Source organism: Harpia harpyja, chromosome 3 (genome assembly GCF_026419915.1).
Source record: "Harpia harpyja isolate bHarHar1 chromosome 3, bHarHar1 primary haplotype, whole genome shotgun sequence".
Taxonomy (NCBI): domain Eukaryota; kingdom Metazoa; phylum Chordata; class Aves; order Accipitriformes; family Accipitridae; genus Harpia; species Harpia harpyja.
The window spans coordinates 54,473,598-54,496,760 of record NC_068942.1 but is presented as its reverse complement, the minus strand read 5'-3'; the positions used below and the strand labels follow the sequence as shown (position 1 = coordinate 54,496,760).

Sequence of the window (23,163 nt, the reverse complement as noted above, 5' to 3'; positions counted from 1 at the left end):
CTTTTGAATGGAGGAGAAGTCTGGGAACAGGGAAACCAAGAGGGGGTTTTGGTACATTTACTTCTCCTTGCTGAGCCAGTAACTCAGATCCCAGTAGAAGCTGTGGCAGTTTCCCCACCCCAGGCAGCCCATGGCAATCACCTGGCAGGCCCACACAGACCAGGGGGGACCCCGTAAGCAGCGAGATAGATACACACAAATTATGCACAAATTACCTCCTGCTTCATTTACTTGTGGACTTGCTGACACTACAAAACGCTGCTGGCAGGGCTAGGACTGACGCGTGACCCTGGGGAGGGTAGGACTGACCCACGAGCTCCATCCACACCCATGCCCTGCCAGCCTGCAGCTGCTCCCCAGCAGCGAGCATCGCACCCACCAGTCGAGCATCGCACCCACCAGTCCTTCCCAGCATCTCCCGTCCCGCTGTGCCGCAGGGCAGCGGGGATCGTTGAGTGCCCTCCCATCCCAGGTCCCCACGGGGTGGTGGGAGCGTGTCACACTCCGTGGCACGGAGGGGAGTGTGGGGTGGGGTGCGTACGTGCCTGGGCACAGATAAGCTGTGCTGTCCCCACGCAGCCTGCAACACCTTGCCGCTCACGCCCTCTGACTTTAATTTGTCTTCTAATTTGGTCCTAGCAGGCCTTTTTACAAAGCTTGTTGAAGAGGCCAACACCCAAATTTAAGCACTCATCTTAGATGCAGGAGCTAACCCAGCAGGGAATTTTGCTGTGAAGCCATTATCTGCATTGTAGTATTTCAAGCACAGTTAGGTTTGACCTACAGCCCAGGTGGAAAGATGTCACTGCCCATCTGACCACAAGAGATAAGAGCGTAGAGCAGACCGCTCTAGTCTTAGCAGATGAAACCCCATTATTCAGTTTGTAAAAAAAAAAAAAAAAAAAGAAAAAAAAAGAAAAACCACATTGCCCCAGCTGCAAAGGCCATGATATCTCTCTGCACTGAGCAGATACCGTTTGGCTTAGCTGCAGGAAATTCAAAGGTACCAGGAGAGAAAATCTCCAGAGGGGAAAGGACTCTGAAGAGGCCGTGCACATTCATATAGGTTTCTACTTTATTTACAGGACCTGCAATCAAGTTCGGTCCTGGGCTTGTTGCATATTTGGCCGTAGTGCTGCAGTGCAATTACCGAGCGTGGGAATTCCCTCCAGGGTGGAGCCCTGTGCTGTAGGTGTGGTATCAACAAAAACAAGCACAGGTTTTCACTGCTGCTTTCAGGGTGGGCCTCGGAGCGGCTGGGGGTGGGGAAAACAGCCTTGAAATTTTTCTGCTGTTTACAGTTCAGTAGAAGAGTAATTAACTGCTAAATGTATGGAAGTTGGAGGGGACAGGACTAGGACAAGCACCGATTTGACATATTTCAAACTATCCTTATCCTGGTATTGTATAACTTACTTGCTGCAGAACTTGTCATTTTTGTCTCCAAAAAAGAACACTGATCCCTTCTCTCAGATCAACAAGTATGCCTGTGACCTCAGCATAAGAGCGTTTTAAGGTTTTAAAGACACTTGAAAACAAGAGCAGTTTATAGAAGTTGGTTGGTTGGCATGAGACTGCTCTCTAAACATGTTAAAAATGGTTGGAATAATCATAACTTATGATTAAGAAGAGGAAGGAAAGAAGGGTGGCAATATTTCTCACTGTTAGCAGTGGCAGAGGGCTCCTCCGAAGCCACCCGAGGTGTAACGCTGTAGCTGTACGGGAGCTAGCTAACTACCGTGCCCTGCAGAGCTGCCTGCAGCAGGGTAAGCTGGCAGCGCTCAAAGCCTGGTGGCGACGCATCCGCCCTGTTGCTATCATTGGCGAGACTGCACCATGCGAGGATATTTTTAATCAAAATTTTAAAGCACAGATCCAGCTGAAACAAGCCAAGCAGGTTCTGCTGCAACTATATTTAATCACTGTTCTGAATCCTCTCCCACAGCTCGTGGCACAAGGCTCGCAAGAGCACGGTGGTGCTTGGGCTGGTTTCCTCTCTAGCTCAGCTATCCTCACATGACCCTGCTTCCTGAGGACAACGCTGTTTTCTTTCCCAGCTCTAAAAATCAACGGATGTGCAAAACTGAGTGCCCAGGTTTTGTTCACAGTTATTGCAAATGCTCAAGTTGTGTTAAATGTGTATCTTTCAGCATAGGCGTAATTTAAGATTTTTGCTTTATTTTATTTACTTACTTTAAACAAACCTTCCGAAGGCAAATCAGAGGCAGGACATACGGGAGAGCAGGCAACAACATAGCCAGCACAGCTAACCTGCCTCAGCAACTCCACAGTATTTGTCAAGAGCAGAGGGAGGGAGCTTGAGCTTTTCACCAGCAGGAACAATTCCAGGCAGTAACCGCAGCTCTTAAATCCAGCCCTTACAACCACCCGTTTTACGCAAAACTGAAAGACGCACACGCATAAAGAGTTTCACAAGCTTTGTATGGCTGTGAATGGGTGAGGAACCTGCAGAGCGGGCTGAAGTGCCGTCTGGAGGGCTGTACTTTTACTGCTGGAGAGTGCCAGGAGCTAGCGATGTGCATGAAGTTGGCAAAGAGCAATTGTTTATTCTCCTAGGTAACAATCCATCTCAAAACCGTTTAAAATACCAACACAAGATAACCATGGCAACCCACAGTATGTGGCCCAACCAAATCGAGGGGTGTGCTTTTTGCACTCTGACAGGATGATAAAACATCAGCCTGTGCTAAACTGGGTCCTAGTCTCCCTGTTTCCACAAGATCTTTTCCTCTCCCTTCTACAAGCACTGGAGCTCATGCGACTGTGTGGTGAGTCAGTGAGCCGAACCAGACGGAAGTCCATCCTGCAGTGAAGAAGGGACGAGTACTGGCCCCGATGGACTCCCTGAACTGGGTCAGCCTGCGACCGCATGGTTGCCATTGCTGGCACAAGGGATGGCGTGGGACCACGCAGCGACTGAAGGCAGCCGTTTCTGACTTAGATCTGGTAAAGACGCTGTGAACCTGTGCCCCTGCCCGTTCACGCCAAGAGGCAAACATCATCAACCTGAGCCCAGAAGCTGAAACAAGCCCCTTTGCCCACTCTGCTCTTGCAGCACACTTTGGCCTTGCCAGCTCTTTTGAAAGCTCCACACTCCCGGCAGAGCTGGATTACAGCATGTATCTATCCACACATGTTGATTCTTGTTCCAAAGCACTAGTGTTCATGTATTGTGACGGTATGTGTTTTGATTTGCTACCAAAGTGGGAAAGCATCACATACTCATTATTATCTGCATTTGAAATAAGGGCTGTAACATCATTTTGCAAATATGTGCTTCATCAACAGAAGCAGTTTCTCAGTTGTTCTCCTGCTGAATGCATTGCATGTGCTTTCATTTGACAATAGGTCTAGCATCAGAGAGCAGAAAAATCCATTTTATCCTCTTTTTCTCTATTAATAACTGAATCCCCCTCTTAAAATTGAAGGGGAAGGACCTTTGCTACTTCATTCCTGTAATATAGACCACTTGTAATGCTACTTATCACTAAATTCTTTTTGTTATCTTCCTTTTCTGCACAACCTTATGCCCTTTTTCAGACCATCAAAACCCTTACCCTGGATGCCAGGACATTCACAACATCTCTTTGGTTTTTTTTTTCCCCCTCCAGACTTATTTTGCAGCCCATCTCTGTAACGCCTGCCTTTGAATTTATGGACTGTTACTGCACTTTAGGCAGATGTCCCCCACTGAACTACCTACACAAGAGCTCAGGTCTGTTTCCTGCATTGGAGTGAGAAAGATGTAGGTGTCAGTGCAAAGTACTCAAAGTAGGAAAAAAAAGTTTAAAAAAATTACTTCCTGGTGAGTACTGTTGTCACCCAAGGGATACAACTATTTTTGCACTTACAAAGCTAATTTTGTACTTTATTTACTTGGTTTGTTACTAGGTGAGAGATGTTAGTAATGGAAACTTCTTCTGGAGATAAGAACAGGGACTATCATCACCTAATCTTCTAGCAAGTATTCAACAAACTTTTCATGTGCACAGACACCCACGAGGCAGAGCAACTGGGAGCTACAGGCTGAGAAATCCACTGGAGATTGAGGGCTCAGGCAACTTGCCACTACCTCGCGGCAAGTCAGGCAGCCTTCCCAGTCATCTCTGAAAATCCTCCTTTCTCTCCCGTCCCTTCTGCGAACAGCCTTTACAGCAACCCTCCAGCCTTTTTTCAGGCACGTCCTGTTACCTTCGGGGGTAATGAGTAACTGAGCTAACCTGGTAGCCTGTTTTCAAGGTTCACCACATCCTTAGGTGAGAAATGTTTTTTTCTGTCAGCCAGGCATTTCCAAATACTGTTAAATGAAACTAGGCCAACATTCAATGCAAATAAATTTCTTCACAACACCCTAAAGGTGAGCACAGCTACAAGTGGTTTAAGGGACACAGATGGAAAAGGGAAGGAAACGCTGCCCATCCCACGTGTGCTAAAACCCAACCCAAGGCAGCTGTCCCCTTTGGCACCCAACTTGCTGCAGGTTTTCTTGACACTTTCTTGGAAGTTCTGCCTTCCTAAACGCCCTAAAGCCGCGCTGCCCAGAGAGACCCCCTGCCCGCCTGGCCATGCCAGCCTCCAGTTAGATTCCAGAAAGGAGGCTTTGACAGATTCAGAGAACTGATATCCCCCCTCTCCCTGAGGGAAATATTTCTTACAAGGGAGGATTTTGACTGCCGCTCCTACCAGATGCACCACTGGTTTAACCAGACCCTGTGTACGGCTCCTGTCCTGCACTGCCACTGAGGCTGGTACAACTATGGCAGGACCAGGATCAAGGTTAAACCAGTGTCCAAACTGAGCTAATGCTACCTCTCTGGAGCGATTTTGTCAATTTATTTTTTTAAAACATAGACTTGTTTCCAAGCCAGGTTCCCTGGGTAGCCCTGGAAATTGCTGTGCTACACAGTGGGTACAGGGGCAGAGGAACCGGGGAGGAGCTGCTGTAACAGCACTGTCCCCAAAGAAACCTTCAGACTAGAAGGGGTAGTCTTGATGCTGCTCAGATGAAGGCTTGTGTCACCTGCTGACAGAGGCAAATACCACTTTGGTGGACCCAGTGTCATGATATCGCTTTAAGTCAAAGGGTAGTTGAGGGGACAATGAGCCATGGATACTCCTGTTCCTCTGGTGATGCAGGCTGTGGTTTCCACAGCGGCTTAAACCAGAGGCATTGCAATCCCATTTCCCTGTTCCCTCCTTTACGCCAGCACTACGGCCAATTTGATCCTACAGTGAGCCGATTCAGGTCACTAATCCAACAGAGAACCGAACCAAACAAAACAATGTTTTCCATCAGTTTAGTAAACAGAACGGCTCATTACAAATGTAAATGAGCGCCAGTGCTGGCTGAAGGAAGAGGGCAGACAGAGCTGGGATCAAAACAGGGAGGAGAGCAAGTGTACCTGGTAAACATCACAGCAACATCAGACATCACTGAAAGGCATCCCTATTCCTGATCACGCAATCCCAGTCCGTGCACATTCATGCTGTGTTCCTCCATCTGCAACTACTAAGTTTGACACTCTCACTTGAGAGAGGGTAGCTTTCTAGTCTAAAGGAATCCCATAAAGGATTAAATACCTTATGTTCACAACCGTCTATGCCAGTGAGTGTCAGAAGAGGCAGTTTTCTGGGAGAGAAAGCAGATACAATTTGCTGGAAAAAAAATTACACCTTGGCTTGTGTGTCTTAATCTGCACTGCATACTATGCCGCTAAAGCCATAGCTAGGAATCTTTATTCCAGAGGCTTGTGGTTCAATGTATGTATCAGCTAAGCCACAATGAGTTGCACAGCAAGGCCATGTAGCGTATCTGCAGCACCAGGAAGCTCAGCTACAGCTAACAGGTTCTAAAAAGGACCAGGAGAAAAATGCTAACCCCAAAAATGGAAGAACACGCTTTGTAGATGATTCAGTTTTGCCAAACGCAGTTAGCTGGATTTTGACTTAGTGTTATGCTGGGTCTCTTTATTCACCAGGTCTACAGTCAAGTACATTACAGTTCCCATACTTAACATTGCAGCACAGAATTTTCATACATGATGGTGACACAGGTAAGACTACTACTAGCGAAAAGATTACTAAGAAAAGCTCGGTGAACAGCAGCAAATACTGCTAATAACTGAGGTTTTTGACAGTCATTTAAGAAATGCAAGTTTATCTGTACAGAGAGAGTACAAAGGACAGGAGAAAGTGTTTTGATTTTTTTTTTTTTTAACGTGAGAATCATGATAAACAAAATCCAGACGCTATTCTAAGCAGTTTTGCATAAGCATGTGATGATCCTTGTTTTAGTTTGGGCATGAGAGGTTTAAGTTGACTGTTCCAACGGATCCTGAACTACAGGATGTCTTGCATTGTTTCCAAATAGTTTGGGTTACAGCAAAACAAGAGAACAGAACAAATTGTTACTAGCAAGAACTGGCTGGAACAAGCTATGACAATTTAAGAACTTCCCATCTGAAAAAACATCACTGATTACAAAATGAAAAGCAATGCCCCAACCGTTATTACCCTGGTAGTGTAGGGTTTTTTTCTAGAAGAAAACATGAATACTGTCATGGATACGCTTCACAAAACTTGTTCTCAGGAGCCAACAAGGCTGCTATTTTCCAGAACTCAAAATAGCAGACTTTGCTTTTGTGTCAGGGAAAAAAAAAGGGAAAGTTAATTTTTTTTTTTTTTCTTCAGATGCCAGCAAGCTACAGATCTAGTTCTTTGATCTTACTTCCAACAATGTGCACTGAACCAAAATATTTCTTATTTGGTACACCTGAACATTGGCTTAATGAGAAAGAGGACAGAGAAGGTAGAAAATAATGCAGCGTATCATTCCACGTCATTAAAATTGCTGTAATATATCTACACGTACTCAGTCCACCTGAACTATCCATCTACCTCACTGCACTTAGATTGTCATCACTGGAGACTTTACAGTGAAAAGCTATGGTCTAACATTGTGCACGTGCATTATAAGCTGATTCAGTACCACATAGTGCACTGAAGTATCTGAAATCCTGGAGAGGTTCACTACTGCCTGCCTTAACATCTTTTGGTTCCAGGATGAATATGCAGACAGCTCCTGATAACCCACAGACTACTTATGTTAAGATTCCCTGTTATTTCTGTCTATAACACATGCCGTTATTGCTTCTGGGGCCCCCTTGGGGCATGGGGGCATTGCTCATAAGAAATCCAGATGCTTTTCACAGAGTCCAATAAATACGGATTTACCTAAGCTGACTGCATGTACTTGGCATTTGCATCCTTACGCTCTACACCACAAATAAAGAGCACTGGGAATGAAACATGGACACAGTTACAGCAAACACTGTTCTTGGTCTAGTATGCAAATAAGACTTGATCCTATTCCTGCTTAACTACTCATGCATTCACACTGTAACTGCATCTACCAAAGTCTTCAGCACTGGCACAACAAACCACAAATATACGGAGCGAGCCCAAGTCTGGTATCACTCTTGATAAGCTCTACCCAAACCAGAAGTGTTAGGATCATATCATGCATGCTCTAGTTTCTCTGCAAGTGCCAGGTTTGGAACTGCAGGTGATACCAGGTACAGTTCAACACCAGATGTGGCTGGTACAATTTGGTTGCAGGTGCTGTCTGCTCCAGGGTGTGAGGAATGTGATCATGTGTACGTGTAATACATGGGGTTTTCCCATTAAGTCAGGTATCCCCATCTGCGTAGCTTCCTTATCTTAAAAAGCTTTGACTGAAAAAAAAAATCCCCATCATTAGTATGAAAAGAGAACCACAAATTTTTCACTACACGACAAACTACTAGCAAAAATGGCATTTCAGTTGCTGCAATTTTGCTTATTAAAAAAAAAGATGCAACATTCCCAGGTAACACATTGTAGATGGCTTATTTCATCACCTCTGAACACAAGATGGGATGTTCTGCATTGCAAAAGCGTAAGGTATGAACAAACACCCGTTGCTCTCAGAACCACCACCCAAGTTATACAATCACATACAAGCTCCAAAATTTAGAATTAAAGGTGTTGCAGGGAGTTTTAATACTAAATACTATGCAAATGTGTTCTAGTCATATGGCTTCCTGATTGTCACCCTCCTTTTAATTTGTTTTGTTCAAGAAGTCATTAGTGAAGTTTTATGTACATAACTAAAGCTGATGAAGAATAAAGTATCAGTGGATTATATTTTACGGCAGAGTAAATGAGTTAAGTCTACTCAAAATTCCAGGTTGTTATACAACTGGAGTATTAGGAAGAAAGGTCCTAGGAAGTTTCAGAAACTCAGCTGTCACTTGGAACAACACAGACCTTTCCAAATGTGCCATTAGCATTTGCTCTGCCAATTGTTGCACAAAACCCCACAGAATTCTCAGATAACCAACCCAAAACAAGAAGCAAGGGTGGCTTCATCTTATCATCTATACTACACTATCTGACATGAGGGAAGCTGAAATTTGGAGACACCAATGGAAATTGAAGAAGCTTTGTAACATCAACAATTCACAGTACATTTGAATCTCAACTCAGTCATCACATAAGGTTACCATGATCTTTTATTAAAACCACCAAACACAGAATTGCACCTCCTTTACTACAATGAACTTGAAAAATACACACTCAAGGGGCTTTAACTGTAAAGCAAAAAGAAAAAAATGAAACAATCCCAGTTTCTGATGACTTATGAGGCTTTCCCCAAAGCTCTCAAAAAAAAAAAAAAAAAATCAAAGAGAATTTTGGAGTAATTAAAGCCAAGACAGGAATAGCACGGCAGAGGATTGAAGGTAAGGAGCTAAGTCGTATTAGCTTGGCATTCTTCCAAGAAGACTTTCATGTCTACCCAACAGCTAAAAATGCCTGGTAATCTTCCCTTTCTCCTCAGTGTCTCCTCCCCCACAACTTCATCATCTCGCTTTTGGCTGCTGAGGCTGAAACCTCTTCAATTGCAGCAAAACAAAAATGCATTTTTCTTCACCTTGACTTAGGTTTTTGCAGTCTTTTCTCCTCACCCAGAACCTTTGAAGGAGCAAGGGGAATTGCTTCCCAGAGACATTCCTGTTGATGGATTTCTATATTGGCCCCATCCAGCCTCAACATTGTTTCTGGCACTGCCCAAAGCCTCAAAACCAGGTAGGTGACAGCCAAAATCCCCAAGTACACTGCATACAGAATCTGTTCCCCTAAATAAATATTAGCTTCAGAGCGGTTTAATTATAGCAAGTGTCTGTTAAATTCACTACCTGCACCCTAAATAAATCAGTCTAAAGGAATGCACAGGGAATCGGAGCTCAGGTTTTTTCCTTCAACTTTTGTTGTATATCCTCATACAAACCTGAGCAAATATTAAGATCTTAATTTCCCCACAGTTAAACCAGTAATGTTATAAGCCTTTCAACATCAGGGCAAGAGAACGCATGTAAATGTAAGATTATCTCAAGACACACACACAACGTAATCTGATATAAAACTTTACATTAGGAGCCAAATAGCTCAGATGAAAAATACAGCGCAGAGTATAAAATTTCTCTTAAAATACAACTAAAAGGCAAGCATCATCACAGAAACATTCAAAGTCATCAAGCATTTTGATGAGAATTTCATAGAACTGAAAGTTAAAAAAGTTACATAAAAAGGAGACACCAAGTATTTCAAAAACCTCTGTTTTATTTGTACAGAGTAAAATACATCATATAGTGAACATTGTTTTCCACCCATAATCTAAAGCCATTAATAAGTGTTTTCTTTTCACCAAATATCCTGGCCAGAAGCACAGACAATGGAAATGGGAATGCTAATTAATCTCTCTCTGCCAGAGCTACAAGGTGCACATCAATCTCTGCTTCTGTAAGGATCCTGAAAGAACAAAAAGAAATCTTAAATGGCTTAAATCATTCTTCCCCTTAAGCTCCAATATTACAATGTAATAGCTACACAAATAAGTTTTATACAATGCATCTTTCAGCTCTTTAAAGCCCCACTGCCACAGCCACAGGCTGACATTCCAATTCTTTTTGAAAAATAAAGGAAGAATCAAAGGCACTAGAGAGCAAAGAGGTAACAAATGGTAGAAAAAGAACAGGTAATTCCTCATGAGTAATATATTTGCAAGCTGGGACCTCGCAAGAAGAATGGGTATGGTAATTAGTATGATTACTCCAAGGGGGACATAGGTTTTCATAGCCTTCTCTCTCTGCTTGTTATCCATCCTTTCTGAAAAGGACATAAGACCGGTAAATGAAGTTTGGCAGAAAGCTAGCACTTGACCAGCAGTAGAAAAGGTGTAATGCAGTTCCTGCATGCTTTCTCAAAAATGCTATGCTATTCTGTTGTCCTAAACACACACCACCAAGTGCAAAACCACCCATCATCACCATGTCAACTTTAAACACATTAGGAAGCACTCAAAAGACTGCACCTGTAGGACCCAAAGGTTTGAAGCCTCTCTCCAATCCTCACCTACCAAGTAGCTAGACTAAAGCAGCAGAGGACTTTTCTTCCCCATTTAGCTGTTCCTCTCTCTTTTTTAATTAAAAGAAAAACAATGAAAGACTAAGGCAGAAATAACTGAACTCCTCTGCAGCAAGCCAGACTTAACTAAATTTTAGGTAAGACATACCTAGAGGGTCCGTTTGCATTAACAAAAAAGACCCAAAGCTTTTTTCCCCACATTTCATGCATCCTTCCGCAGATACACATTGTGTTCTGAGAAGGCTGTCAAGTACACTGTATCTGGTGTGAGGTATAACCCTCAGCAGGAAGATTTCCAGGTGTTGTCTCAAGAGTTTGACCAAGTAACCTTGCTGCACACAGTGCACTGCACTCAGATTCAGGCAATAACAAGGGAGGGAGGAAATGGCAGGTATCTTGCTTTCAGGCTAGGTGGGAATGCAATGTACTCAGGAAGTAAAAGTTCAGCCAGTTCCAAATCACTGCAGTGATCTTTAAATCCAGGATCTTTTAATCTTGTCAAATTTAAACAGAATATTTCAACTCATACAAATTCAATCTATTAACTATATACTGGAGATGTTAAAAACTGCTGCAATTACAAGATGAGCAAGAGTCATTTAAACATCTCATTTAGAAAAGGATTTAAAAAAAATTAAGTGACTTGCAAAATTTTCCCTAACATAAAAGAGACTTTACTGCATTAGTTGTCATGACTATGATTTGGAAGTGGACTCCAAATACTAGTATAAAGAAAAATTTTTATTCTTTTAAGCATGAAAAATCAGCTAGACCAGATGTAACTACATTTTAATCATCACATAAAGCAATACCCTTTTAAGAAACAAAAGGCAACACTTTTTTCTACTGGATCCCTTAACCATGTCAAACATTTAAAAACTGTGTTGTTTTTTTTTAAACAATGTCTTTTACCCCTACACATTTTGAGTAGAGACAAGTAAAAAAACCTCCAAAACTTCAACATCTGACATTTATCTCTTTTTCTTGATTTACCATTACACAAGAAGTTTAGACTAATTGCACATAACCAGAGAAACACAAATTTTTATCAACACTGATCACTTACCTGAATTTAGGATTTTCCACTGTAACTACACCAACTTCTATTTCTGAAGGTTTGAAATCAATGGATAGTACAGTAGACAGGCATGTTATTGCTGTCTGAAAGATGACAAAAGCCCCTATCATTAAACAGAAAGCATTAAGGCTTTTTTTTTTTTTTTTTTTAAATAGACATAGCATTAACAACTACCCTTCCTTCTAGTTTTAAGTTATTTTCTTCCACCTCAACACCTCAGCTGAAAAGTTTCAAATAGTTTCCCCTTGTTACAGAACACAGTCCCTCTCCGGTGCTCTCCCTAAAAAGCCCAATCTAAAAAAACCAAAGTGACATACCATTTTCATAGCAGAAAAAAACCACAATAAAACCAAAACCTTTTATCATGCAAAGATTAAAACCCCAGGTCGCAAGGACAGAACATGTTTCATTAGTGGCAAACAAGACAGACATAATCATTACAGTTCAAGATTACTCAAAGCACATGTCACTTGCATAGCTTCCATTTTGGCTTTTCTTCTGTTAATTAAAATTATGTTCTGTTTTTAAAAGCTGCATTTCATCATGGCTTAACTTATTTTTTTTCCACCCTAAACATCACCTGTTTTAAAAGGTGTTCTTTGCAACCTCACTCATACTTAACCCTGCAGTAGGGTCATAATAATGCTAAAGATGTATTCCTAAAATGATGATTGAGCACAAAAAGAAGTTCCATAAAACAGCTATGTAGCTAGATGCTTATCATATCTGTTATTCTGACATGTTGGCATTTAATTCTGATCAGTAATGTGTGAGGAAGCATAGAACACTAGACAAGACTTTTCAAAGTTTATTTTCAATATGTTGATAATACATTGATTCTGCAATAATTCTATAAAACTATATAGATGTCTTACCAGAAGACTGTAAAGTTGTTAGGAAAAAAAAAAAAAAAACTCAAAAAACCCCACAAAAAAACCCAAACAAAATTCTTATCCTTGGAGCATTACCTCTAACGCAACACAAGCTTGGAAACAAAAGGCAGTGTATGTGTGTGTGCATGAAGAACATTACAAAATGTGATTCTTGTTTTTGCTTGACAGACTTGCTTCTCCCTGTCACTGCCAACTTTTAGAGTAACAGTGTCTGATCTACATTCACAATATCAGCATTCTTACAAAGATAACAAAAGGTATAGAAGCGCATCCAGGATTTGACTGGCAGATTAACTACCAATTAAGTATTTGCACCATACCATGGAAGTTTTATGAATTAAAAACAAGAATATGAAAAGACTGTTTCATCTACCTCCAACCGCTCAACTAAGAAACATGCACAGTATAATCAAGCAGTGACAGAAAAATATATTTAATGTGAAAAACATTTAGCCAGGATAAAAAAGGGTCTCTGAGGTAATTTCAAATACATTTAATTTCAGTAAGCTATGATTATATAACTCTCTCAGGATCTTCTCTTTAAAGAAATCACAAATTAAGGAAATCAGTACTTAGTAAGATATACATATAAAACTTATGAGTTTATGCTTAGGAACTCTCCATTTAAATGGTACTTTCACAGTAATGTAGACTTCAGAAGTAATTTAGCTGAAGGTCTGAATCTGCATAGCACTCACAGGCATCTTAATACAATACTCTGTTTAACCTTACAAGAGAGTCAGTTACTTAGGTTATTAATCTTCATTTCAACTGCTGATCTTGTGATGCAGGAAACATAATATTATGAGAGAAGAACAAGGCCTGGCAGGAGAAACAGGTGGGCCATGGAAAAGGACTGTTTAGACAGATCTCTACAGTGCAAGTGAAAAAGTAAGGCTGATTTATAAAAGAAGTTCATTGACCTATGTTATAAGCAGGATACATTTTTATAATGGGCCTTGAACAACAGTTTTCACAGTAGGCATAACAACTGGTGTTATATTTACTAAACTGACAGACAAGCACTACCCCATCCTCTTTGAAATGCTTTCTAACATGAAGATTGGTTTAAGCGCCACTAGAAGAAAATTGTACTTGTATCCCCAGAATCAAGCACTGTAGTAACCAACCAACAGCTACAGTGGGAGTGCTACAATTATAGATTCTGCTTCAGCTAATGTAAAGCAGAAAAAGCAGATTAGATGACTAAACATTTGCAAAATACCTTAAAAAGATTTTCTGGTTGGAATAGCTCTGGCAGCAATACGGAACTGTAAGAAAACAGGAAATGCCTAACTGCATTCCTCTATATCACAAGCCTACATACAGCATATTCATTAAAAATACTTTAACAAATCTTTATTTCCTTCTGCTGGCCTACCTCTACTGTTTGTTCGTATGTCCAATCAAATTTCTTCTTTACTTTCTTTTCAAGAAAACTGGTTGACTCTGTCTGTTTAACTCCTGCAGCTGTGGCCTTGAATCCACAGTAGTAACCTGCCGGATCACACTTGTATACCTGAGGGCCGTGTTCTTCATCAATACCAATCAAAATCATACCTTGAAAAGAAAATTTGTTAATTTCTTTCCCCAATTTTAGCAATTTTATTCAACTGAAGAATAGAATAGACACTCCCCTCATGTGAAAAACATGCATGCACAGCAGCACATTTTTGGGAACCAGTCCAACACTGAGCTGTGATTTCCTCTGTATCTCTAATTCACCATTTCTTACCAGCATCTCATCACCAGGTGCGCAACTCAGTTTAGTGCAAACTACATTTCTGTCATTCCCAAAGAAGGCTACTCATTAAACATAGGAACATTTTTGCCACGTTCAGTGTGTAGAGAACCACAAAGTCAGGAAATACAAAAGCTTAAGCCCGCTACAAAGGTAACACAGCCACAATTCACATCCTGTGTATTGTACGAAGCTTTAAAAGTGTAAACAATAGTTCTATTAACTTGTGCCTTTTACCAGAAAGCAACTTTACAAATATGTTGAAACTAATGGAAATATTAAAAGGTCAACTTTAGATTTCTCAACTGTATCCTGACAAGCACTGCATTACATCCCTTTTCCTCTTTTCCTTAAAGAAAAAGAAAAAAGAAAATCTGAAATTAAGTGTGGCAATACCAGAACATAAAACTGAGTCTTTGAAGAACATTTGACTAAGTGCTTTCAAGTTGGATAGACTTCAAGCAACACAAGTTGGTCACATCACTGAAATGCATCTGTGTTCACCCACACTTCTAGATTTACAGTTGTATAGTCTCAATATGCATATTAAAAATAACTTGAAAGCAGTACTTGCAAAAAAAACCCAAAACAGAACAAGGTCAAGGTTTTAAATTATTTTCGCTTTAAACTTGTGTAACTTTTAACTAGTAGTTATAGCTGATAAGCTTCTGAGCAGCTACTACTACAACAGAAAAAAATTTCCCATGATCTTTTCAAAAAAGGTTAAGGAAAGTTAAGAAAAATATATTTTTATTCATGTATTAAAAAAGAAAAAAAAATCTCTTTCCAGTAGTATCAAGGCATGGGAAATGCCAAGGGAAGAAAGAAACAATCATTCCTGAACATTACAAGCATACAAGCATAGGAAAATTGCCTCATCATGGAAACTGTGGTGCAACCCTGAATGTTACTGCTTTAGTGAGAAGTGCTAGTGCCTACTATGATTACAAGAAGTGATTCATCAATTCTGAAACTATTCTCCTTAAATGAAAAAAAAAAAAACCAAACCCGACGCAAACAAAAAGAAACCCAGACAGAATGGTTAATGAAAAAGTAATTGAGGAAACATTAAGTGTTTCATCTCAGTTCCCAGTCAGCCTAACAGTATGGTTATAATTTGCTCATAGCCAAATGTAAGAAAAAAAACAAGTCAGAACCAACCTCAGAACACAGAGGTGAGCTGGAATATCTACAAAAACCAACTTTACACACATCTTTTTTTATTTAAGCTGCATTTGCTGTTATAAAACAAGACTGGTGTAGAAATGTTTGCAAGTGAGGTATTTTTAAACACTTCTTCTCTACATTATATATATCATGGTTAAGAGCAAAAATTATGCAGATTTTTGTCCTATGCATACTACTCAGATAAAAAAGCCATAAAATCTGCACAAGCATAACTGCACCCTCCATATGTCTGTTTTAACAGTGACATTTACAAAGACCCTGGTAGAAAGAGCATCTCCCATTCACAGACATAACGATGCAGTGCAAACAGACCAGGCCCTAAAAACTAAGGTGAAATAGCATCACATGTTTAAAAGAGGCTGAACCATTTACTCCAATGCAAACACTAAGACAATGGTAAAATCATGACTCCAATTCAAGACTTCAAACACTGTGCTCTCATTTGGCTGTTCATCCCTCTTACTCCTTCAGTTACATCCATATCTTGCACAATTTGAAAATGGGTGAGAATTTCTTATACAATTTCTTATACAATTTCTTATACTTGAAGTTGCAAGCTTAGACAAGAAACAGTGTCCTGGTTTCGGCTGGGATAGAGTTAATTTTCTTCCTAGTAGCTGGCATAGTGTTATGTTTTGGGTTCAGTATGAGAATAATGTTGATAACACACTGATGTTTTCAGTTGTTGCTAGGTAGTGCTTAGACTAAGTCAAGGATTTTTCATCTTCTCATGCCCAGCCAGCAAGAAGGCTGGAGGGGCACAGGAAGTTGGGAGGGGACACAGCCAGGACAGCTGACCCAAACTGGCCAACGGGGTATTCCATACCATGTGATGTCATGCCCAGTATATAAGCTGGTGGGAGCTGGCCTGGGAGGGATCGCCGCTCGAGGACTAACTGGGCATCGGCCGGCGAGTGGTGAGCAATTGCATTGTGCATCACTTGTTTTGTATATTCCAATCCTTTTATTATTATTGTCATTTTATTATTATCATTATTAGCTGCTTCTTTTCTGTTCTATTAAATTGTTCTTATCTCAACCCACGAGTTTTACTTTTTCTCCGATTCTCTCCCCCATCTCACTGGGTGGGGGGGAAGTGAGTGATGTACATGGTGCTTAGTTGTTGGCTGGAGTTAAACCACGACAAACAGAAAAGATATTTTCATACTCTATACTTACAGCAACCAAGAGGCCTCATTTCAGCATTTTGCGTATAGACCTGAGAAATATCTGCAATCCTTTTACACAGCATATCCACAGGGATGTCATAGCCATACTTGTACTTCCAGTTAGCAGCCTCATAGCGGGCTCTCTGCACCTGGGATCTGCTGTCAGCTAGACAGAAAGAACTAATATTAATTTCACTGAACATGTACCACGTTTATTCGCAGCATTGCTTGAGAATGCAAATTCCAGTCCCAACTTTAAGTTGTCTTTAAATATACACATCAGAACTAGACAAGTTCTCCAAAACCAGACTGAGTGGAACAAATCTCCTAGAGCATTTATTTGGTTTACGTGATGTAAAGTTGGTGAACTACATAAAAAAATCTGACACACTTCAGATACTTATAAAAGATGGTGAATTAAATACCTGTCATTCCTGTCATCACACAGCCAATATTTTCAGTAATTCTGAATAAATGAGTCACTGTGTTGGAATCCAGTAACTTGTCCTAAAGAAGAAATGGAAATAATCTAATAGAAAACGCTGTCCTTCAAGTACAAAAAAAAAGACAGACTCAGGATGCTCTGGTATCTACAGAAGAGCCCGAAAGAATCAACTAACAGCTAAAAATTGCCTTTCAGGCTCTCCACTATTTACTGCTGTAGGCATGCGAAGGAAGAAATAGAAGAATAGGGAAGATAAAAACCGCAATATCTGGAAAAGGATGACAGCTAGAGCATGACCAAAATCAAAGTCCTTTTTCCTCTGAAGAAACTTTGAGAACATACATACAAAAACTTGTGCTCTTATTGCATGCTGCCCTTCAAACACAATGGTTTTCCCCCTTTGTCAACAATACATCACCACTGCTGAAACACTCACGAAAATCTGTTCTGCATGCTATTGGTGTAACATTTTCTGAGTAGGAATTAAAGAAATCAGGAAACTGATTATGGACGACACAGCCCTTACAAGCCAGAGTAATGTCTGCATGCTGAAGTACAGCAGGACCAACTTCGTATTTTAGCTTTATCCCTTCAACAGCTACAGAGAAAACTAGTGTTACAGGACTTGGTGATGAAATGTACAATCAAGCACTAAATGGAGCTAGAACTTGTAATAAGCAGAATGCTAATACGATATTCAATTCAAACAGCAATATATGTCAATGCTAATAAATGTAATATCAATGTTGCAGAGTTTCTCCCCCACCTTTTTTCTCACCTCCTTCCAGTCCTCCCCTCAAAAACAGACTACTTACAGGTACTTTCTTCTGTGTTACAATTACTGCAGAATCTTTCCCACGAACAGCTACAGATGTAAGTCCACCTTGGTTTATGGCCTTAAAAGCATATTCTAGAAAAATACACAGATGTTAATAAAAACAGTGTTAGAGATATTAGAACAATTAATTCTGACACACCTCCCCCCAACACAGAAATCTCACCAAGTTCTGGCCTTTTTAATACTTCGATATTTGTGCAATACTTTGTGTCTTTAAGGTGTTTAGTACAATGCACACAAGAACCTTCTGATAGGAATTAAAGTCGTTGACTCTCTTTACAAAACCACTACCACTGCTTCCTTCAGATATTTCTAATAAATTGCCTTTTTGTTCAGTTAGAATGCTTAACAGCAACTGCATTTATTTTAAAACAATAAGGCTGTCCTGCACTTGACCAAAACGGTCCAACCTTAACCTACAGTAACTGTGAATCCTTACAGAGGATTTTTTTAACATGCAGAAGTTTAGCATTTCAAGCGTTATTACCATTGCAAGGATGTAATGTTCTTTTGTAGATTTTAAGTGCTACGGATGAAAACTGAAACAATGGACCAGGCACAGAAGATGGGTTTTAACCTTACTATCATATTTTCTGACGATGTTCAAACACCGCAATGCTTTTATTCACTTTTTAAAATGAAACCTATACACATATCAACTAAACAGCGTTATTCAGATAAATACAGTGGATTAAGATTTACTTGATATGATCCATGAAATAAATTTCCCTCGATTAATGGTTTCAAAAGCCTCAGGAACAACTACTTTAAAAATTGTTTATCTGGCAATATATGATAAACATTCAGAACTTCCTAATATCTAGTTAGGAGAGGCAAGTTTCAGGCAGTAGCTAAATGTAGATGAATTTTTTGTTAGCTATGTGAATGAAACTGGAATTTAGAACGTGTCTAACAGCACAGCAAATTGCTAAAACCATCTTCTAAAATAACAGGAGCAAGAAAGTCAGCTGTTTTAAAAGCTCCATTCAGGTCTATGGAAGAGACTGCACAACAGGAGAGGAATAATCTGAAAATGAAAAAACAAATCTTGCAATACCAGGATCTTGATGTTCAATCTGCTGAGTCAGTGTTGTGGAAGGACTGACCGCCATGTATTTATGGCGCTGTATTTATTGCTCTCAGGCATCAGAGCATTTACTGGTTACCCAAACATGCCATAAAGAATGTTCCCCCTTTCTCTCCACTAGATGCGCAACTCTGCTCACCTCTTCACTTGCCTTCCCCGGAATGAATGCTAGCCTGCAGCAACGCACAGAACCCAGTGAGACATGAGCTAGCACTGTCCGCAAACTGGTCATCATGTTTGAAGCCCCAGGCCAGGGCTCTGCAACACTTGTTTATTTATGTGTACAAGTATCTGAAGGGAGGGTGTAAATAAGATGGACAGAGCCAGGCTCTTTTCAGTGGTGCCCAGTGACAGGACCAGAGGCAGTGGGCACAAACTGAAACACAGGAGGGTTCATCTGAACATCAGGAAACGCTTTTTTACTGTGAGGGTGACTGAGCACTGGCACGGGTTGTCCATAGACGTTGTGGAGTCTCCATCCTTGGAGATATTCAAGAGCCGTCTGGACACGGTCCTGGGCAACCAGCTCTAGGTGGCCCTGCTTGAGCAGGGGGTTGGACCAGATGACCTCCAGAGGTCCCTTCCAACCTCAACCGTTCTGTGACAGTTAGGTGGGAGCAGGAATAGGTGCCCTCACAAACTGGTTTTGCTCACAAGTACTGACAACCAGGCTTGCTGAACTGCAGCCTCTTCTCGCACTGCTCCCATTACCATCTGCATTGCCCAGTTTTCAAAGAGACAAGCCAAAAAGTGAAGTGGGTCTTGCAGTACAACAAATCCAAATTGCTAGTGGTGTTTTAAGTCTGTCTTCTGCTATGTAAGTATTTCAGTAGTACTGCACACGTTCTTTCTGAAAACAGCAGTCCCTTGCTGTTCCCTGAATATATCACAACAGTCAGAAATTTGACCATAATAATTTTCTTCACCTCTCAAAATTCCACTTAAGTGAAACATCACCTTTGAAGACTGGAACTAATAGGTGGCAAGACAACACTGATGCTCTGAGGGATTTTAACCACAGCAACGAGAAATATGTAAGTAACTGTTACTTTTCTAATACGAGATCACTTCAAGGGCACGTGAACTTTCTGAGCTTCGAGAGCAGAAGACAGATCTAAGGCAAACTACAGGCATTTCAGTCCAATATCACTACGCTGGAAATCTCTGTTCAGGTACTACCAAATTCTAGAAAAACCTCAAGTTTTAAAGCAGCCTTAAAACAACATGTGTCCATGCCCATCCTTGACAGCACCTAGTTAATCTCAATGCAGCACAGGGACAAGGATGTACAGGATTCAAAAAGAAAGAAAGAAAGAAAGAAACAAGCTGGATTCAGATATTTGACCTCAAGCAAACATGAACTTTCTGCCCATGGCTAGCCAGCAGAGACACTAGTGTGGCACCATGCCTGAGTTATCAGCCTGGCTGTGGGTAGCGTGAGCTCATACTTGCTTGAGGCTAACTATGCACACCTAGGTATTTTTCTTCCCATAGCATATAGGTACTTAAAATATCTTTAAGACAGCTTCAGGTTGTCTGCAGAGGCTCTCAAATACACATGCAGATACTTGCTTCTAAGACACTGGTAAAAGACATGGAGGTACTGCACATTTCTTATACATAACCTAATGGTTGAATATACCCAGGAGGTAGAAAATAAAGGCCCAGTTTCCTCTCTACTACAGGATGCTGAAACCATTCCCAACAAATAGTACTGCAACACAGAAACAGCCAGAAAGGCGATGCAGACCAACCAGCCTGTTTTAATGGCAACGGAATGTCGGAGCCCATGACTCTGCCATCACAGAGCCACTGACATCCTGCGCGAGGAAGCACTGTCCCTACCATCTGTATGTACAAGGCTTACTACGCAAGTTGCATACAAGCCTTATACACACTCCAGGTGTAAGACAGCACCTGTATGTAGGTACCTAGTAGAGGTAACTTTCTACCTGTGTATAGACACCTACACACAGGCAATTTCCTAGCTGCTCCTTGGACAAAGGACTGCTTGAGACTGGGCTGCCTGCCCACAAAGCCTGTTCCACATAGCCTTCTTCCTGAGAAAAACTCAAGGGCAGACACAGAAGAAACTATTGGCTACCACGGACAAGTCATGCAGCCTGGTCCCAGCAGCCTCCTTTCCTGGAGAACAGATGGACATATGGATGCGCTGTGCAATGCACGTGCAGTGAAGTCACTGCAGCCAGGGAAGAAGAGCCACTAAGCTCCAGGGGAAGATGGCATCAGGACGATGCTGCCAAAACGATTCATCTGGCCCTGTTGTGAGGGTCCTCCAGGAGCACTCTCAGTGAACTGTCCTGCCAGACTGCGAGTTGACTATGCTGTTACAGGGTATTCTGCAGAAGGAGCACCATGAGACTATTCTGCAGAATCTGGTGCACTGTAAAAATAGGAATAAAAGTTTCAGTGGCCTACGGAAGAAGATGAAGCTAGGCTGCAGCTTAACTGCAGAATGTTCAAAGAAGCCTGGAAATAAAGCATGGTTGCTGCTACCTCGCAGGCCACGATGTACAGAACACATGGCATTCGGCTGTAACAAGAGAGCATGGGTTATCTCCAAAAACTGCCTCTGTTACTCTGGCATGCAGGGTTTGAGGCAGTTCAAGTCCCATTTCAAACAACTACTGTAGTTCTCGGATTCCAAAACACAAGGCTCCTAAATTTGTTAAGATAAACTGGAAGAAACACTTTAGGGGGAATAAAGAGTTTCTGGGTAGATGTCAGTTTGGTCTCCGAGCATCTGAAATCGAACACCAGCCAGTAACAGGAGGTGCCTCCCCCTGGCAGGAGACACTCTGAGGGGGGGGGGGGGGGGGGGGGCTACCCTGGCTCAAAGTTTTCCTTATCTCGTGAGAGGATCCCTTTCCCAGGCCGCCACGCCGGCACGCCCGGGATCGCAGCTGCTCCAGGCTCCCTCCAGGCTTCTCCCCGCACACCGCAGGACCAGGCAGGCGGGGAACCGAGACTCGCCAGCCCCGGCAGGCGCCACGTTTCCCCCCCGCCCTCCCCAAAGGCAGCCAGGCTCGGAAGAGGTCTTCCTAGCCGGCTGCAGCCCCGCTCGGCGGGGAGCGGCGGCGGCGTGGGCAGGCCGGGCCCGTGACGGGGCAATTCAGCGGCAGCATCCCCGGGGCCGGACACCCACCGACTTGGTAGAGGCGGCCCTCGGGCGAGAAGATGGTGATGTGGCGGTCGAAGCCGGCGCTGGAGCCTCGGGACATGGCGGGGGCAGGGGGGGGCGGCGCGGCCGAGGGGCTCACAGCCTGCAGGGCCCCACCGCGAGCGCAGACAGGGCACCCGCTGGAACACTTCCGGGTTACCAGCTCCGCGCAGGCGCCGAAGCACACTCCGCTCGCGCACCGTCACACTCCCCCTCCACCCCTGCGCATGCCCGGGCGCCGCGGCCCTTTCCCCGCCCCCCCGCCCGCGCCCGGCGAGCATGCGCAGGGGGGCGGCTGCAATGTCGCGACATGTCGCCTCCGCCGTGAGCAAAACGCAGACCACGGCAGCGCGGCGGCTGTGACGCGTTTAACCGGGCGGGGGGGCTGACAGCCCGCCGCCCTCGGCTGCGTGGCGAAAAGGCGGTGGGAAGCCGAGGGGCAGGCGGTCGGGCCGGCGGGGGGTGCTGACAGAACTGATGGAATGATTTCTGATTCTTGGGAAACCGCAAACGCCCTGGGCAGGCGCTAGAGAACACGCGCGGAGGTATCGGAGAACTGGAGAAAAGTATCATCACGAGCTGTACAGGCATCCAGGAAAACAAAAACCCCCTCTTCATTTTCTAAACATAGTATTTCCACGTGTTCTCTTCAGCGAGTATTACTTTAAAGCAAAGAAATATACACTAACCTCGAAAAAGATGTTTGAGTTATTCATAATGAGTAACTGTTGCCACAGCTGCATTATAATGTGATGTTTACAAGATGTAACTTTTTATCAGTGTCCAGTACAAAGGGAAATTCCCCACATTTAAACTCATGAATATATGCGCTTTTTGCCTTTCAGCATCTTGGATTTCCCCTACTCTTTGTGGGAAGGTTTTTTTTTTTTAAAGTCGGTCATTAAAGGAGTTGGAAAAGCTGTGTTTTGGTATCCACACCTCTGTTTTAAAAGATGATTATTAGATGAGCTTACTCTTTGTTGAAGTAGCAGATTACAGGTGCATTTTGCGTATGCCATACATTAAAAGTTTGCTTTCTTGAATTTTTCAATATACTT

At 42.3% G+C, this 23,163-nt stretch overlaps 1 protein-coding gene across 1 annotated transcript; it reads right to left on the bottom strand.

Moving 5' to 3' along the window:
* Nucleotides 1-9,661: 9,661 nt before the first annotated feature.
* On the bottom strand, nucleotides 9,662-22,281 carry PSMA6 (proteasome 20S subunit alpha 6). The gene is made up of 7 exons (XM_052782622.1): nucleotides 22,091-22,281; nucleotides 17,815-17,909; nucleotides 16,980-17,061; nucleotides 16,565-16,720; nucleotides 13,838-14,016; nucleotides 11,552-11,646; nucleotides 9,662-9,870 (listed from the first exon to the last, which is right to left on the bottom strand). The coding sequence occupies exons 1-7, from the start codon at nucleotides 22,164-22,166 to the stop codon at nucleotides 9,813-9,815; spliced, it is 741 nt and encodes a 246-aa protein (XP_052638582.1). The 5' UTR covers nucleotides 22,167-22,281; the 3' UTR covers nucleotides 9,662-9,812.
* Nucleotides 22,282-23,163: the final 882 nt, after the last annotated feature.